We start from the raw sequence: 18357 nt of genomic DNA on the forward strand, positions 1-18357 counted from the left end.
GGCGATTCAATCGTTTCCTTACGATGTTGCAACTTTAAAGTCGTACGCGTTTCTACGATTCCTACTCGTTAGTTCGAGATTCGTGGCTTTCGTAAAAATACTCTTGCGGACGTAATTTTCGCCATCGACGTTTAACGATCGACGCATCGATTCCCGTCGCGTTTAAATTATTCTGTAACCGGATCGATCGTGATATCTCGCTTCTTACTTTTCGACGAAGAGAATGCGAGATAGTGGAGCTTCTTAAAAAATTCCGACGGACAATAATCGACCGGGAGGGTTATCGAATTCTAAGCACGATTCGAGTCGATTGAATCGGCTGGAAGCCTGTTGAGCCCATCATCTGAGCCAGCCGTACATCCAATTTAGCGTCTCCTTTCTTGTCATTCCGGCTCCGGTGAATCTAGTTTCCGTGAAGATCCATTTGCAAGAGAGATGTACGCCAGGGCGCCACCGGGGGAAGCCAATACGGGGATACCGTGCGATCAGTGGCCTATCAACCGGAGTGCTTCTGCGGCTTCCCCCGTTCAATAGAAAAAGAAAATCATTCGTGGGACGTTTGATCGCGAGCCGAGCGAGACCGACAGATTTCTCCTTCGCGGAATGTCTGCGATCATTTGGCTTCCATTCTTCCACCGGCAATTACGTCCCTTTCTCTCGATATTTCGATCTCCTAGCTTTCAACGCTGATGAATCTCTCCGTCATACCGCCGCAAGGTCGGTCAATTCGTTAAATCTTAAAGTTTGCATAGAGTTTTCATAGAGCAGCGAGTAATTTAAAAGGTACGCGACTTTATATTAGAAAAAGACGATCGAATAGGGAAGCATATCATAGAAAAAGGATAAAATACGTTTCGTTGGGATTGAAATTCGCGTGCTTTCGCCCGGCGAGGAGCAGAGTTTCGCTTGCAACCTTACGGGAATCTGGAACAACAGAGAAATTAGGGAAATGCAGTTGGGGTGGGGGAATTTGCGGGCGATGTTACGCGTGGCTGGCGTATCGCCAATTGCAAGCCGGGGCCTACTTGGCAACGGGGATTTAACTGCAGCGTATAAACAAGTTGCACGCTCGCCGACTGCTCGCGATTACCCGTTTAGAACAACGGCGAAATACTGCCCCGTGAGGCAATCAATTCCCAAAAGTTTCCAACTGTGGTTCCCTCCTTCCGTTGCTCATTTTCCAAATGAACGTATTTAAATCTACCCCGTATTTCACCGCGCTATGATCTATCGGTAATTCACGAATCGTTCGATTCTCGTTTTCTTTTCAAGTTTGTCTCGCTGTGGCAGAGAAACGTTTCTCCCTTTTTAATCATCCGGTGTCAGGATCACGTGGATCACGGAGAAAAGCGTCGCCTTGACGCGTCGCGAGAATTCCATCCGGAAGGGTGGAGGAGGGAAAGAAATTCGTCTAGCCGTTTATCGGGCCTAGACCAAGAAGGGTAGCTCGTAGCCGGCGGCTAAGGGAGAATTCAGGGATCGTTTCCTCGTCGTTCGTTCTTGTTCCTTTTTCTCCTTTTTTTCCTCCTCCTCGTTCGAAACATCGTAGCCGGAGGCGACCGATGCGCATGAACGTTCTTGAACGAACGCGCAAGGATCGACGTGGCGCGGCGAAATATGGAAATAAAGTACGCGCACGGATAAACGACCGAGACGATAGCTGCGGGGTGGATGCAGCCTCACGTGGATGCTCGTTTTCAAAAGGATACCAACTGCTTTCATGCTTCGACGTCGCTCGTGAATCGAGCGCACCTGGAATTTTTAATCGCAGTCGTCGCGTCTCGAGGACTTCCACTTTTTCACTTCTTTCTAAATCTGTGTGGCTTATCGTTCGACCTGGATTGAGTTACCGAGAAACAAAAGAAGAGAGTAGTGGAAAAGTAGATATACGAATTCTATACCAGACAAGCATTTGCAGCAAGGGTGGAAAAAAGGGAACATTTTACAAAACGTATTTAAACGATAAACGACGATATTTCTTACTTAAGTTAGTTAAGTTAGTTAAACCAATACATTTTTATGTGAGAATTCATGGTGGTTGGCAGTTATTTCTTTGACTTTCAAGCACGCAATTGTCAAAATAGAAAAGCAGAAAACTATAAAAAGACTTTGGTCCTTCGCGAAAGTTCAATGTAGGTTGTCGATTTTTCTGATCGCGATTCGAAGGCGCGGAGACGTCAGAATTTTGCGATATTTGTTTCCTTGTCAGTCGGAGGGTTAGCGGTTGATAAATGGCGAAAAACAAGGGGGATAGGAGGCTGGGAGCGAGTTCTCATTGAAAACATTACGTTCGCCATGATCTGTGTCGGTTGAAAGGCGTCGAGCACCCGTTGACGATGTCGACGTCTCGTTGCGCCTCGTAAATTGCGAAAGCTCACAGAGATGCGCGCTGTACACTATCTGCCATCCTCTTTCATCTGCCACAAGTCTGTTCCACCCTATGGTGTCCTTCTGTTTCACGTTTCGCCGGTACATTCGTACGCTTCATTCAACAGAAAGTTTCATAAAACCGAATTTGTTGGTTTCTAGCTATCTTTTCTTTCTTGTTTCGGTTGTTCCCCCTTTTTGTAACAGAGATAGTTTCGCGCAGATGAATGTGCTGATTTAACGGGAAAGTTAAACTCGTCGTTGGATTGGTTGTTACGGGGTAGACTAGCATGTATGAATTTCAATGCATTTCCATAGGAATGCTCTGAATTTTTCTCTTTTTCCCTTTTTTCTTTTTTTTTTTTTATCACAGCATTGTTTCGATAGTAAAAGTGCTTCTTTTTGTAACGTTGTTACACGGGGAACGATCGGGACAAATTTAAAACTGACGAGGTACGAAACTGATAGACTAATTAGACTCATTAACCGCCGAATTTTTCCATTCACCACCTCTTTATCTTTCTGAAAAGGTTCGCGAAAAAGGTTTCTGCTGAGAAAAATTCCCTGGAGATTTCCTTTTATTTTCCAGAAGCGGGAGAAATAATCTCTATGACGGAAGAAAAAGGGAAAAGAACGAACGAAACGTGATATTAATTACAGACAGGTCACTGAACCGCGAGATGGAACAGGATCCAGCATTCTTCGGGCCGTGTGATCGTTTTCAGTTGGGAACTTTGTTGGCAGTCGGTGGAAAGGACGGATTACACCAAGATCTCAATACTTTGCCGCGGGTCGCTGTTTTCTTGCCTGACGAAACAACGCCGTCCGCGCGAAAAAGGATACCACGGTTGCCTATACAACGCGGAGTTGGCGATTCCTGTTAAATAAACTGCAGACACGCGCGCAGCTGCATTTAAGCGAACCAACGCGTCTCTGGCTGGCTGTTTTATCCCGTAATGGCACAACGCCGCTTTTGTACGCACGCAAAAACGGCCACCGCCTTCAATTCCTCTTCCTTCTTGCCTTTCGCCTCTTCCCCGCCTTTCTGTCGGATCCTTGCTATCTATGGATATTGTCGGTTCGAACAGGAAAACCGACGAAAGTACGCGGAATAAATATGAAGAAACAAGTGGCTTCGTTAAACGAGTCTCCATTTAACTTTTTTACTATCAGATTTCTATCTCGTTACGGAACGAAAATTGGCGCTGATTTTGGTCCCTTAGTTCGGTAGAAACTTCTTAGAAACGGTAGCTAACAAATGCTGTGAACGGTGGAACGGTAGAATAGAACGTTACGACGACAATTAGACAAGATGAGCGTCATAAAACGTGGCTGCGAGAACAAATGCAATTTCCAAGTTACTCGGCGTTATAGAGGGTTAATTACCTTTTGTATGTGTTTTTTTACGCGGCGAGAGGCCGAATGTGTGTGAAAGGTATTTCGTAAAATTTGCAAGCTTACTCCGGAATTTATTTTAGGGCGTGCGTCGGACAAACGGGAACGGGAAGGTTTTGAAGTGGCTCACAGGGAGCAGCGTTTCGTGCTTTGAAATCGCTTCCTGGCCCAGAGGAATGCGTTTAAAAGTTTGGAAACAGGGTTTATCGAAGCATCCGAGGCATCTGGTGTCTCATAATTATACACGAACCCAATAAAGCTTCTAAGAAAAGAATTCGAATACGAGACCAAGTTAAACAAAAATTCTAGAATTCTACGTCGACTTAACGGCTAACCCTTTGCGTTTTCGTACCGTCGTAAGTCACTGGCGAGGCTTGAAAAAATTCGCCTACGACGACGCGTCCGCTATATGAGAAATCCTTTTTCAGAAAATTACCACCTCCTCGTATCTCGACGTTATAACATTTCGTCGTACTAAACGTGTGCAAACTCTTTAATTAACCTTTAGCATTAACACGACAGCTACGAAAAGAGAGAAAATAGTAAAAAAGGCATCGGCAATTCGCAGAGTGGCCGCTAGCAGAACGGAAGCGGCGGGCGACGGAAGAGGGAGGTTTTCTCTTTGACCTAAATGGCCGTCCAGTTGGCCGGTGGCCAGTTCCCTGTGTCCGTGCACTGGGCATCCAACCCTTTACTTATATTTTTCGATATCAATTTCCCCAGGACCGATAAATTAATCGGTTGCCAGTGGCGACCGCTCGTTGCTTCCTGCTCGTAAAATGTTTACGCGCGTCGCCTACGCTACAGGAGAATTAAATTTCCCTTTATGCTTGTACGGAGGAGGTTGTGCAACCTGCGAGAAACGCGGTAAACGAATGGGCCGCTGTAAACATAGAAACGCGACACGACGGTGCAGCAGCAGTTACATGTACCGCGCTCATGAATTTTCTGTTTCTTCTGTTTGAAATTTCTGTCTCGGTTGTCTGTGCATTGATATTTTCATAAAGTATGTTATTTCGCAGTTTTGATGAATTGCTCGACGCGCTAAGAGAAGAGAATTTAGTTTCTCAAGGGCTTACTTAATCGTATTTTATCTTTCATTAATTTTCTTATCACGTTCGTTATTAGTTTCAGTTGCATTGTTTTCCTGAGTAATTGAGATTACGTAAAAAAGGATTTACCGTTATTATCCCGTTATTAAAGCCACTGATTTGCCTTGTATATTAATGGTAACTATCAATATAGTTTGAAAAGGCGCGTTAAATTCCGCGCGAAATTATTGCGAAACAGAGCCAGCCAATCAGAGCGCGTTCTTAAGTTCGACGGGGCCCGTGACGTCACTTTCACATAACGCTCGGCAAGTGGTACTGCTTAGCACGGAATTTCGTATTCTTTTGTGGTTTTGTTCAAATTTTTCTATCAAATTCGAGTGATTTGTTGCATAGTGAAAATGGAATCCGAAATCAGCTGTGACGACCCGCAGTTCATGAATATGTTGGAAACCTGTCTGCGTGTAGAAATTGAAGCAGCCAAGAGCACGTCTTCTGGTAAGTAACCTCTTTATTTCACTGTTACTTGTCATTTTCCTTGCAATAATGTCGTATGCATCGATGTTTGTGTTAAATTATTGTTAGTTTATGATATTTGATATCCCATATCGTTTGACATTTGAAACGATACTTGACAGCTTTTAGAGTGATTAACATCGATTGATATTTCAAATAACATTGTCAAATTAAAAAATTAAATAAATGTGGCCAAAATCATCCTCTTAGCTACTTGAAATAAGATTTGATATTATGTATAATATAGGTTATGTATGGTTCTTAATTCTTTAATAACACGTACATAGAATCAAATTTTATGATTTATTTGTGACATCCGCAAGTACGATACTACGAAAATCGTGTTTTTATGAATTTTTCTAAGAAGTTGCAAGTGAAATAAAAGAATTGAAGACTAAGGTGCAGACACAGTTGCAAACAAGGAAGGAGTTGAAAAATACGGCAAAGAATACAGAGGATAATATCGTAATTTTAACTAACATTTTAAACAAGTACGTAAGATAATCGAATCAATACTACTTTGGTCTATTCATTAGGTGTATCATTTTGAAAACTCGTTCATAGGCACAATAAATACATTAACGAAATTTCTAATAAAATCGAGCTAATGAAACTTAATTTGGATAACGATTACAAAGTCATGGAATTGGACTGTGGACGATATGAGAGTATTTACAACGAATACGAAAGAGTATGGGAATCATATCACGTACGTAATTTCCTTTGCATCGCAATGTAAAATTCCAGATGAAAATCGGAAGATCGTCTCGCTGAATTTCATTCTACGATTGCAACGTTATTTAGGCAAAATACGAAGAATTTCCTTTAGCCAAGGTGAGGAAAGAAAACAAGGTAAAATTGGAGAAGCTTCGAGTTGATAAAATGGTGATGCAATATAAGATCAACGAGTTCGAGAAAATTTTGAAGCAGAGAGAGCGGATTACGTGGCTGAGAATGCGCGCGAAAATCGTCGAGCTTGCGCGCGCAATTTTAGACCATATGGGACTCGACAAAGAATGGGAAGATCTTAATCGAAGTATCGAAGCACGCGAGAAGGAGTTGAATACGATCAAGACGGAGGTTTTTTTTCATAACTTTTTACGAATTTTCGAGATTCTCAATTTTCTTCTCATAGCACGATTCTTATAGCATGTCATTTTCGGGTTCTTCCGGTTCTTAGCTAGCTGTACAGTTGAAGAGGCAGGAGGAAGAGAAGAGGGATCGAACGTTAAAGTTGCTGGAAATGCCACCGCCAAAGATTAATTTCTCCCACATGCGCAAGATTTACCATGGATCGAAAATCGGCTCGCACAGTGGCTGGGAAAAAAATTATGAGAATTCCATAGGTGCTCCTTCACGTTTTATCACGAGATATCCTTCAGAGAAGGGCTTTGAGAATATTTTCTTTTTTCATACTCGACTATCTTTAGTTTAATTAAATTATTGTAGATTTGATCTCTCGATTTCACATCCAACACCTTATACAAATTTTATTCATTTGAATAATAATTATGATAACAACAACAACAGTAATAATAACAATAATAAAATAATTTATCTGAAATTAAATTAAGAACTGATTCGTTCAATTCAGACTCCCTATCAGTGGATACCTTGATGTTGGAAGAAATGTGTCTAGCAGAAAGTAACACCGTACAATCGCCGTCAGAAATTTCAATCCATATCGGGGAAGATCAGAGTATTCCTCATGACCGTCCGATCGATTCAAAGAGTCCTTCCCTGGACCAGGGACAGCAGGAAATAGAGCACGAGGATGTAGCAAGCGAGGTGGACAGAATCTCGGTTTCAGAACCGATCGATGCATTCGAGGAGGAAGTGGAACAAGGAATGGGCCAGGAACTGGAGCACATGGACCAGCCATCCGATCTTTCGAAAGATAAGCACACAGGCCAACGTTGCGAGGATCTTGAGGAGGAAATGGATGATCCCGTAGCGAAGAAAATGAGATTGATCTTGGATGAAGGGAAGTTTGTGGCGACACCAATGAAGATTATTCCATTGGAGAAAACGAAGAGTCGTTCGGTTGATCCATCCCCTCGTGCAAGAATCGCAAGGATTGAGACAGTTCGCTACAATATGTCACCGATGACCAAAATAGAGAAAAGTAACTCGGATCGAGCTGTATTATAGGCCAAAAGAATTGGTTGATCCACATTTTTTATGAATTTTTTAAACAACTAAAAATTACGCAGCATTGGAATATATTACTAAAATTTTTAACGTGATCCTCCTGAACTAAATCTTTTGGCTTCTAGCATTGTATATTTCCTGCTATGAATAGAAACTAGCGTGTTTTCAGCAAATAATGATTTAGTCGAGCCAAGGAAAAGTCAGTTGACAGATCAATTTGTTGAATCAATGATGACGAATACGCCTTCGGCAAAGAAGCCTGATCAAGACAAACCCAACCCCTCCAGTATGTTTACTCCTCGTCACTATGATTTCTCTGATACCAGTGACATGAGTTTCTGTATGGATAACAATATGAACACTCTGAAAGGTATTACCTTTAGCTTCTCTACTTTGCAATCTTGGATTTATCTTATACTTTTCTATTTCGTCTTTTATTGGCTGTATCGCGTTCAGCTGATCAAATATCGTTGTACGGAGGGTCTGTTCGAGATTTCTGCGAGTGTTCCAACATATCCAGGGTCATCGAGGACGCAATCCCAGAGAGCAGCGCAAACGATCCATCGACCAGCAAGACTTACAATTTGCCACGTACTTACGATACTTCTGATCGAAGGCTTCCATCGTTTCGCTTTCCCACTCTCATACTTATTTTCTTGTTGCAGAATTCGATTTCAGTAACATTCTGAAACGTAACTCCAGCGGAAGGAATCTCTTCTAAATCCGAGCCGTCTCGAAGAAAGTCGATGTTCATTTAGAAGTTCTGTATTTGTTGTAAAACCTCGTTTGGACGAAATAAAATCGCGCGAAGCGAAGCTGAATGGGGCAATTTTTCTGGAACGGTAATAAGGCAGGTTCTCGTTCGTTTTTCGCCCGAGCTGAATAATATTCGAGCGAAATTACGCGTGGTCGTAATTTTCACCCTCGACAGTCGGTAGAAAGCGTCCGGTGGCTCGGTTCCGTTCTAAGAACCCGGGAAAAGGAAACATGAAAGATGCGGACGGGGGAGGAAAGAGGCACACGCCAGGCTGGAGAGGGAGAAAGAAAGAGCACTCGGCTCGACGACTGGAAAGTAGGTCCTTTAAAGCGCCCCTTTGTATGCCACTCTTTAAAGACCATTGCCACCGACATTTAATCTTCTGTCTGAATGTTTGTGAATTATTTAAAGGACCAACATGCGACGTCGTGTAGTCAAACGTTAGATCGTTACGTTTTTTGATAAATGACAAGACTTCTATGCTCCTACTTTATATGGATATCAATTCTTTCGTCGCGACTTACAAAATTTGTTATGGAAAAGCGAATGTTGGTTGTATTCGTGTATATGTACATAAGTTTCTGAAAGGTTCTTTATACGAACGTTAAAGTAAATGGAGTTACTGTCTGGAGTTGCTTTCACTGCAGGAAAATTCTAAATTGCTATTAGGAACTGAGCCACTTACGGTTCTTTTAGAGGAACCTTCTGCGAAGTAATGACGCGAGCAAAACATTCGAGTATAGAGTTTTTTTAAAGAAAAGAAACTTAGATTCTATTTGAAATTTTCCAACTTGTAAGGACTCGGTATTGGCTATTAACTGAAATTACGAATAATTCTAAAAAAGAACAATGTGCAGAAGATTAAACGATACCTCTAAAAAAAAAAAAAAAAAAAAAAGGCAGAAGTATAGCACTTTGCCCCTGGTCCCCTTCTTTTCTGGAGAATTTGTTATCGAGAAAGACGTGCGAGGAATAACGAGGCTGGCGAACGGCAACTTCTTAATAAAACCCGACCAGTACCGCTTCGTCAAGCCTCGTTCTTGCGTATAATTGCTTTAACCGGTATAATTGATATAAATTAACCGGGCTCGCGTGGAGAATTCATAGGAGTCTCGGGAAGAATACCAAAGTTTGTTATTACCTATCGTAACTTTCGCCAATGGACAGCCGACTTCCGTTATGAATGCAGTTTATAAAAGTAGTCGTATCCATTGGTGATACATCGTCGGCTTATTTTCAAACCTCCGACGTCGACGGAAATAGATGAGAAAATTTAATAAAAAAAAAGAGAGAAAAAAGAAGAAGAAAGAGGAGACAGGAAGGATGAGAGGAAACGGAAGGAGCGAGCTTAAGGAAATTCATAATTGTGCCAGCCAGCGTCTTTGTTTAATGAAAAATGGAAGCGAGCCGTCGGGAGATCTCTTTAAAGAAGATGTCTTACCGTATTCCTGTAATCCTCGAGATACTGTATCTTCCCTTTAGACGGACGGATTATCATAGAAAAGAGAAGAACTACAGACTTGGCATTGGAATATAAATCGTCTGTTTTTTAATAAAGTCGAAGAAAGTATGATTACTTGCGACTGGACATTGTATAAAACATTCAAGGTGGATCTCAAATTAAAGCAGGTATATTTTGGGAATTTTTTCAAATTCCATCATCGTGTTTCCTCCGAATAAAAATTGTATGCATATTTGTAACGTTTTTATTCTTATTGCGATGATAAATAACGAAACAACGAAATAACGAATCCCTTTTACGGCGATTATAACGTATCATTGAGTTAGCTCTAACTTATTATTTCAATTCTATCATTATAACATATCATTGAGTTAGCTCTAACTTATTACTTCAATTCTATCATTATATCGCATCATTTCACGATCTACTATATCGTTATCGACATCCAACACGTTTTCACATCAGCCAGAACACCATTTCCTTGACCAGCTTCGCTGACCACTCATTTTTTATCTGTTTCACAGAGAGCAGGCTGTTTTTCTTTCCGGATGGAAGACCCGGTTCCGTGGCTACGTGACTGGAATCCGCCCCCGCCATTGGCACGCCACTTTTCCTCAGTTGCTGGAATCAGCTCCAGTACTCCAGCTTGGATCATCTACGACCTGGTGCACCTTCATCGAATTCGGTGAGTGTACCATCGGCTTGACTGTTTTATCAACGGGCCTCGTGCTCCTTTTTTTCTCTCTCTCCATTATCGGTGAGCATAAAAAGAGAACGGAACAACGTCTGAATCAGGTAGCCACAACGTTTTACGATCCCGTCTCTTGAATTACGATCGTGGTGGAAAAATGGGGATCGAAGACGAGCCACTGAGTCAGCTGGAACTTGCTTTACTTCGCATCGGGGAACGGTCCTGTGACGGTCTCAGCGGAGAATCAATTTTGAACTGTACATTATCGAACTGTATAACTTGTCCCATAGTTATAGCCCGATTCAGGAAGCGAGTAACTATCGCAAGGCATATACGATCGAAGTGAAACTTGCTAGGAATAGATTGGTTATGGGTATCGGAAAGCTGAGGCGATGATTGGATTCGATGTTTATGAGATCGTTACAAGGACGTTCAATGTGCCTTCGCTTGGTAAAGCGTAAAAGTTTGATTGTTAGCCTAGCTTTACAGATACATTCAGTATTTTTCCCAACACTTGGTTAAATCACATTTAAAACGCGAAATATTCGTTCGTTAATGCTTAATGCTATTCATTTTGAAGTATTGAGTCGACTAATAAGTTCATCTTTTTAAAGTTTATCATTTTACACGAAATATATCTATATAATTGACGATGTATTTTTTTATTAAAAATCAAATACACGTATTTTTGCATTCTTTAGACAATTTTTGTAACATTCTTCGAAAGTGTATACATCGGTAAAAGACGGACGAATTTATTACTCGATCTCATATATCCTTCAAAGATTAGAAAAGCTAGTTTTTAAACAGTTGGTTAAAATCAGTTTATAGAAAATGGAAATACGACCACGATATTATAAAACAGAGCATATCTACAGTGGCTACAAAAAGTATTTGCACGTCGTTTATGATATCATTCGCATGCTACAATAAATAAACGCAATGAAAATATATTAAATTCCCCGTGAAATATAGAACCTGATAAAGAAACGCTTTGTCAGTTGCCAGTATACAGGGTGGTTGGTAACTGGTGGTACAAGCGGAAAGGGGGTGAAAATATAGAATAAAAATTTTTTTTTTAATTTTCTTTTCTTTTAAATTTTTCCATCTAGACAACGATCTACAGTGAGATCCGTTATAACGTGCCGCACGCGTACCGAGCCAAAATTCAAAGTCGATTTTCTCGAAAACAAAGCCTCGAACGAAAAATTTTTATTCTATATTTTCGACTTCTTTTTTCGCGTAGAATCACCCCCTTTCCGCCTGTACCACCAGTTACCAACCACCCTATATAAGAAATAACGCCATATATTCAGCGAAAGTCACTTAAATTTCAAAATCAGTAAGTCATTTCCTCTCGCTGTAATACCTTTTTCCACTCGTTTTTCGATCTCCATTTATCAGTAATCCGCAATATCTGCAGGCTTAAGCAATATTAACCGAGCCATAATTAACCAAAAATTACGACTCAGGCTTAGGATTGGTTAAACGCTACGTGGATATATACCTTGGGTCGTGTTCTCTCTGCAAATTCCTTGTTGATAACGATGATTTACCGCGTCTGGACTCCCGCCGCGATCTTATTAGCCTCATTATAATGATCGCCCCGCGAGACAATGTGCCGACGATGTATCTACACGGGACGGGGACGGGGACGTTGATCAATTGGCGAGTTTATTGCGAAATAATTGCGTAGCCATGCTGCTCCGTGCGTTTTCGCGACTCTGATATATTATTCTCGTTCGTCGAGCAGCTTATCGGCGCAGCAGGGAGGAAAGCTCGCAAGCTTGAAACTCGCGCCGCGATTTATATTTCGCGTTACGTGCGGCTGGGTTAATTGTTATCAGGCTGGTTGAGCTTGTGCTCCGTGAAGGTAGCTGCTAGAGATAGGCTGGTGTTTCGTGTGCTTTCCGCTGTGGGGCAAATTACGAGACGTATTCAAGGCAGGTTTTTATAATTCACCTCCCCTCTCCGCCCCACCGACTGAAATTCGTGACTACGAATTTCATGCAATTTTCCTAACTCACGAGATAACGAGGTTGGAATAACATCGTAGAATTTGGTGAAAATCCTATTATTCTGAGATTAGAATTAGCGTTTATCTAAAATCACTGGTTATATTTTTAAAAGATAGAGGCTGCGCAAGTAAAATTAGGTTGAGTACAGAATCTCAACAAGATACGAACGACAGAAGAATGTAAGAGCTCTCCTTTAATAGTTGGCACTCTGTCGACTAATCGAAATCAATATACGGAAATACGAGGTAACACGGGCCAAGAGCAAACAAGAAGCCACTGCCAGCAACTTGGAACGAGGATCGACACCCCATAAGATCCGCAGACGCACAAATTGCCTTCCATCAACGTATCTGTCTATCCCGTGTCTCTCCGTTCCTCGAACACCATAGACTTGTCGTTAAAAACTACTCCTCCACGGCAAATTGCCAGCATTTAGCCACCACGACTCAATGGCTTTATTCTTCGTAGTTAGTTGAACCTCGAAGACGTATAAGAACAAAGGGTTTCTCCAAATCCGCTCGTAACGCGTTTCGCGCAGGTATTCCGGAATATCCGGTTTTCTTAGGCCGCCGCCGCAACAATTGCGAATTCCACCTCTGTTTCGTTTAATCTCACCGCGAATATTAAGGTAACCAGGCTCGCATTTATAATCGCGTAGCGTTTTCCGTGGTGTTTGGTGTTAAGCGGCCGCGTGAAGACAATAAGAGGAAACGCGGTTGCTTTACGTTGCTGGCGGTTTTGTGTTAAGGGAAGCTAGGGAGATCGATAGCGTTTAATACGTCGTGTGCTCGAATAAGGGGAACCGCCCAAGTGTGAGACGCGAAACGAATGCGAATGTATTTAATTTCTCGTTTGGTTTCGTTGGCGGGTAGCTGACGTTAATCGAGGATTAATTATTTCTGGCTTTTAACCGGGCAAAGAGTATTCTGCACTAACTACGGTAGCGATATATACAGTCAGTTGCGAAAGTCACACGCTTATCGAATTCTCTGTACCTGACTTACCCGAGAAATTGAAAACGCACTTTGTCACGCAATTATTTATATCGCGTTACGTATCGATACAATTATCGTTAACGCGTTTCCACAAAATTGAAACAAGCTGAAATATAAGGGAAATATATGCAACCCTGGACACCTAGAAAGATAAGGTAGATGTAACATTTCTTTTCGTCTACAAGTATTTGCTAAAGGATCAAGACTTTTACGGGGAGTCTTAACTCCGTGTTTATTGATTTTTTCTGCAATAAAATTTGAAAACGGCAGAGCAGTAGAACGTTATCCGGCTCTGTATCCAGCGGAACTTTGTGTGCTTACGCCCGGTGGCAAATGTGACTGGATTGTAAAAAGATACAAATTCTTGTGCGAACTGATACGAAAGTAGAGTATCTTCGATTTAGCGTACGATTTTTCCATAATTTTAAAAAATAAGAACGCGACAGCTTGTTACAAACCTAATTGTATTTTTGGCTGAAAAAAGGATTAACTTTAAATGTTTATAAAAATTTTAGCGATTAAGATACCAAAAAGATTGTGCGCCACATTGTAGATATAGATGTAATAAAGATTTCGAGTTAATCGGATGAAGAGTTTGAAAGATCGAAAAACATTGTTTCGAGAAAAGCGCGTTTAAGGTTTTAGGTTAATCTTTCTCTACAATAAAAGAACGCACTCGTGTTCGGTGTTATAACTAAGCCATTTTTTAGAATTTCAAAATAACATTTTAACACGGTATTCTATACGTACGGAGCTTTAAAAAAACGCAGAAGAAAGTTTCGATTTTTTGAAGTCGACGTGGTTGCACATTGAAAAAATGAAACATTTGACTCACGAAAATTTTCCAAGTAAAATTACGTTAGAAATTGCAAAACCTTTGATTTTATCTGTACCTTAAAATGTCTTACATTTGATGGGGCGTACACGGACTTTCGTAAGTGACTGTAAGTCGTAGAAAAATCGTGTCAGTCGTCGACTAACGAGTTTGTAACGTAGCGTGAAATAAGCGAGAAATTAGTTTTCAAGTAATACGCGTTTAATTTTGAATAGCGTTTTCGTCTCTGAATCGATTGCAAACAGCGATCCACGACGAAGAATCGAGAAAGTCCAATTTTGCCGTAAATTTTCGAATACCTTACGCGTCTCAAATATCGAATTCTCCTTAACGGGGAAATATTTCTTCCCACTTTATAATCTTGGTAAAATACCCCGAAGAAAATATTCGAGAACATTTCCAGTCCCTTACGTAAGATGCTCCGCTGCATGAAACTTTAAAGTAGGTTATCAGGTAATCTCGTTGCTTTCTATTCATATTCCATTGTTTCTTCGATATCTGGCGAAAAGGGCGACGAAAGTTTCCACGTAACTTGCTCCCTGATCGCTTTCCATCCCAGTTCTTTCCCGTTCCACCGCCTGTTTCGAAACTTTCTTTTACAGAGGGATCGATGAAACGGTGGGAAAGTCGTGTCATTAATTTTTCCGTCTGTTTCCTCGGAGCGGCAGGGTCGAACAAACAGGCAAATATTTTTCCTAACGCGTCGCCTCTACCCCTTTTCCTCGTTGCTTCGACGAACGAGACTTCCGCTTAGTTCTCTTTGAAGCGGCGAATAAAAGTTGCAGCTGCAATTTGCAGGGGCCGATATCGTTCGTCGAACGCGATTCGCTTTGTTAAACGAATCGTTCCAGTTCGTTCGAGTTCATCGCAATAATCAACCAAGTTCTTTCCATTTCAAACGAGATATCTTTAATTATTTTGTCGGTTTCTCGTTAACCGTTTGGTTAACATCGGATCTCTTTTCAATGATCGAGACGCGCGAGACACGGACTTTCCTTGACGGATAAATCATGAGAATTAAAGGGTCGTACGGGAGTTTAGGTCGTTTTTGCTCTCGCGGATTTCCCGGGCAAACTACCCCCATTTTGTCACGGTCTGTCGATAGCAGCTCGTCTGAGTAAGGGAAACATCCCCTGTCTTTCGTGCACCGAACGATTTCATCATGGATCTCGTAAAACGGCGACGCTCGTTACTGTCCTCCATATTTTCGAAAATTTATTTCCCACGTTTTTACGCAGTCGTTCGTTTTAAATCGAACGATTCTTCGAATCCTCTTTTCCTTCCGGCCATCTTTTATACTTATATATATATATATATCTCTCTCTCTTTTTTTATCGTATTTCTATTTCTCTACCAATTCCAATTGCAATTACGAATTCTATCTTCCGATAGTTAGGTAGTTGCAAATTTCGTAATTTCTTTCGAAATCTTTTTCGAAACCCGAATGCCATCGAACGATATAAGAAGCGAGATTTTTAGCGTCGTGTTTGTAAAACGAATCGTATAAAATATTTCGCGTCCGATCAAGTAGATTTCGTTTGTTCCGCGAACGAACACATTGTGTTTCCACGATTCCATTAACATCGGCGTCGCACGATCAGAGGCTCGTACGGTCTACTCTGCCAAGGGTTAAATCGCGTGGAACCCGTGCCACCAGCTCGGAATTATTTACAGCAAATGGCGGAACGATGTCGCGTGGTCATCGCGCCGGCGGCTTGTCGCCTCGATTAATCTATGACATTTCCGATTTTGGTGCCATTATTGAAGGAGTTGGAAATTGAACGATATAGGACACCAGATGTTATATGGCGAATTATTGCCGTTTATAACTAAAATGGAAGACGAAAAGGCAATTATTCGACAAGACGCTGTTTATATAATACAATCGCCACTAGAGAAGAGTGGTTCCAAAATTTTGGAATGGAATTATCAATGGCCAACATTGACCTCTTTACGATCAGGAAAATCCAGCTATAGAAGGTGTCTTTGAGCTTAAAAAAGAATAAAATCCGCGTGGGCGGATATTCAAAACGAAGCTTTAAACAAGTTAGTGGATAGCGTACTTAATAAATTACTGGGAGTAACCAATAGTAACAAAACTAACATTGAGTTTGTATTTTTTCACATGGCAAACCACAAGTTTGAAAGGAAATTTAATTGCTTCCAGATTTGAAAGAAAGAAAATTTGTGTTTGTTGTATCTGTCGGAGATGTAGGGACATCGGGCCTTTCTTTTGGAATTTTCGGAAGATCTTTGGTCTAAACTATTTATCATAGCTGTACTTAAATAATAGAACCTAGAAGTAGTTGTTGCGATACGATCTGATTACGTTTGCCCGAGATTTGTGACAGTGGGCTTGGGCTCGAGGTGACACAACTGGTCGCCGAACGTAGCCACGGTCACGGGATGAACGTTTTTACTTAACAGTAGAAGTACCAATATCGAGGGGCTGTATTAACAAACAAGCCCCGGACAGGAACAATGACGGCTCTACGCGGGTCTGCCTGGTAACGGCGCCTGGAATTTTGTCGATATCTCCGGTCAATATACAATTGACAAATGTGATCATATCAGTCTTTTATTCTGGTAATCACCTTGGAGAGTTTACACACAACGTCTAGTCAGTCAGTCAGAAAGATACCGTGCGACGCAGCTAACGTCACTTTGTGTTTCAAAACATATTCAATTGTACAAAGAGTTTTCCCGTTGACCGTGGATTCGTTTGAACCTAAGAACATTGTCTTTACATTAAGAGTGTCTAATTGAATCATTGAACTAAGACCAACTAAGACCAACGCCAACCCGACAAACCCGACATATCTTTAGTTTTGCTTTATAGTATAATACGAAACTATACAAACGGTTCTGTCAATTCTCGTTTTATTACGAAAAATCTAAAAATAGGGTTGAATTTATAATTATTCACGACACTGTATGTATATAGAAAATAGAATACATAGAATAGAAAAGAAGAGAAAAGTAGACGCAGAAGTTTAAGCTGACAATAAATAATTACAGTATAGATCCAAAAGTGTGTCTAAAGGATACTGACGATTGACCAAACATGTCGATATCACGATAGGCAGAGCCAGTCGTTGGTCTTAGGTATTTAATGGATAGACAATCGATTTATATAGTTAAAATATCCGTATGTAACAAGGAATAATTCTTAAGCGTCTTGGTACGTTCAGAAACAATAACTGAATGGTTTCAACAAAAGATATGATCTCTGACTATTTTACTTGAAACATATTATAGTAGGAGGGGGGACTCTGGGTAATTAAGAAGGTCTGCTTGACCTTAAATTATTCTGGCGTTGTACTATAACGTGAATAATAAGTGTTTATCGTACGTTTGATTCTAGCTGAATCTAATGTTTAAATCTTAGAGGGTACTGTCTTTTTAACCTGCGGATCTGATCCGTCGTGTCAAGTAATTGAGTAACTAGTGGGTTTCAGTGATTGTTAATTCTTATGTTATGTCTATTAATGAATTTGCATATCTCTTCTTTAACTGTAGGTATCTTAAGGTCGCGATATATTGGACGAATGACGACTGCGTGCATCGTACTTGATTTTGTGTTGGTGTGATATTGAAATGAATCATACCGTTAGCAAACCTACTAGCACACTAATATCCTATTTCCTGTAATATTTTTATCTTTACTCACGAATACGACATCGAACGTTATTCCTTTATCACTCATTGTCCGAAGATTTCAATTACTAAGAATTTCATCGTACGTAGTCGTGAGAGTGGAAAAGGACTTGCGAAATGGACATTACGTTTCGCAGTAAGTTTGGCAAATATACGTTTTCTTGCCGTGAAAGGGTAACGTTTGCGCGACGCGAAACTCGATTATAGTCGAACGTAACGAAACGAGTGGGCCGCGAGGGTCGGGATAAACAAATACAGAGGAAAAATAACGGAGATTGGAGAAAAGGGGTCTAACGAAGCAGAAACTCTTTGGAGTCTGCTGCAATCACGATAGAGAAAGGGAGGACGGTCGCGTTTTGAGTTGCTGGCTTTTGAAACGAGGTTCGATCGCGGCCTCCGCAGGAACAATGAGAGGATCGGTTACCGCATTCAGCCGTCGTGACAATGAGTCGACCGAAATGTTC

At 41.0% G+C, this 18357-nt stretch overlaps 2 protein-coding genes and 1 long non-coding RNA gene across 3 annotated transcripts in view; 2 read left to right on the forward strand and 1 right to left on the reverse strand.

Annotated features, from left to right (window-relative positions):
• Positions 1-18357, reverse strand: part of LOC117156734 (uncharacterized) — a 175464-nt gene that overhangs the window by 39617 nt on the left and 117490 nt on the right. The window lies entirely within an intron of this gene.
• LOC117156735 (uncharacterized) lies at positions 5133-8167 on the forward strand. Its single transcript, XM_033334032.2, has 8 exons — positions 5133-5309; positions 5692-5818; positions 5892-6036; positions 6132-6407; positions 6508-6673; positions 6922-7452; positions 7648-7848; positions 7935-8167. Exons 1-8 carry the CDS (start codon positions 5213-5215, stop codon positions 8165-8167), a joined length of 1776 nt encoding a protein of 591 aa, XP_033189923.1. The 5' UTR covers positions 5133-5212.
• Positions 8820-10900, forward strand: LOC143302613 (uncharacterized). The gene is made up of 3 exons (XR_013058242.1): positions 8820-9864; positions 10222-10382; positions 10493-10900. It is a non-coding gene; the product is annotated as an uncharacterized LOC143302613 (long non-coding RNA).

This window comes from Bombus vancouverensis, chromosome 4, assembly GCF_051014615.1.
Source record: "Bombus vancouverensis nearcticus chromosome 4, iyBomVanc1_principal, whole genome shotgun sequence".
NCBI classification, from domain to species: Eukaryota; Metazoa; Arthropoda; class Insecta; order Hymenoptera; family Apidae; genus Bombus; species Bombus vancouverensis.

Bases quoted from the DNA above. Each gene is read 5' to 3' on its own strand.
- LOC117156735 (XM_033334032.2), top strand. From the start codon at position 5,213: ATGGAATCCGAAATCAGCTGTGACGACCCGCAGTTCATGAATATGTTG. The intron at 6,674-6,921 runs GTGCTCCTTCAC...CGTTCAATTCAG, and splicing joins AAATTATGAGAATTCCATAG to ACTCCCTATCAGTGGATACC. The intron at 7,453-7,647 runs GTAACTCGGATC...GCGTGTTTTCAG, and splicing joins GATGACCAAAATAGAGAAAA to CAAATAATGATTTAGTCGAG.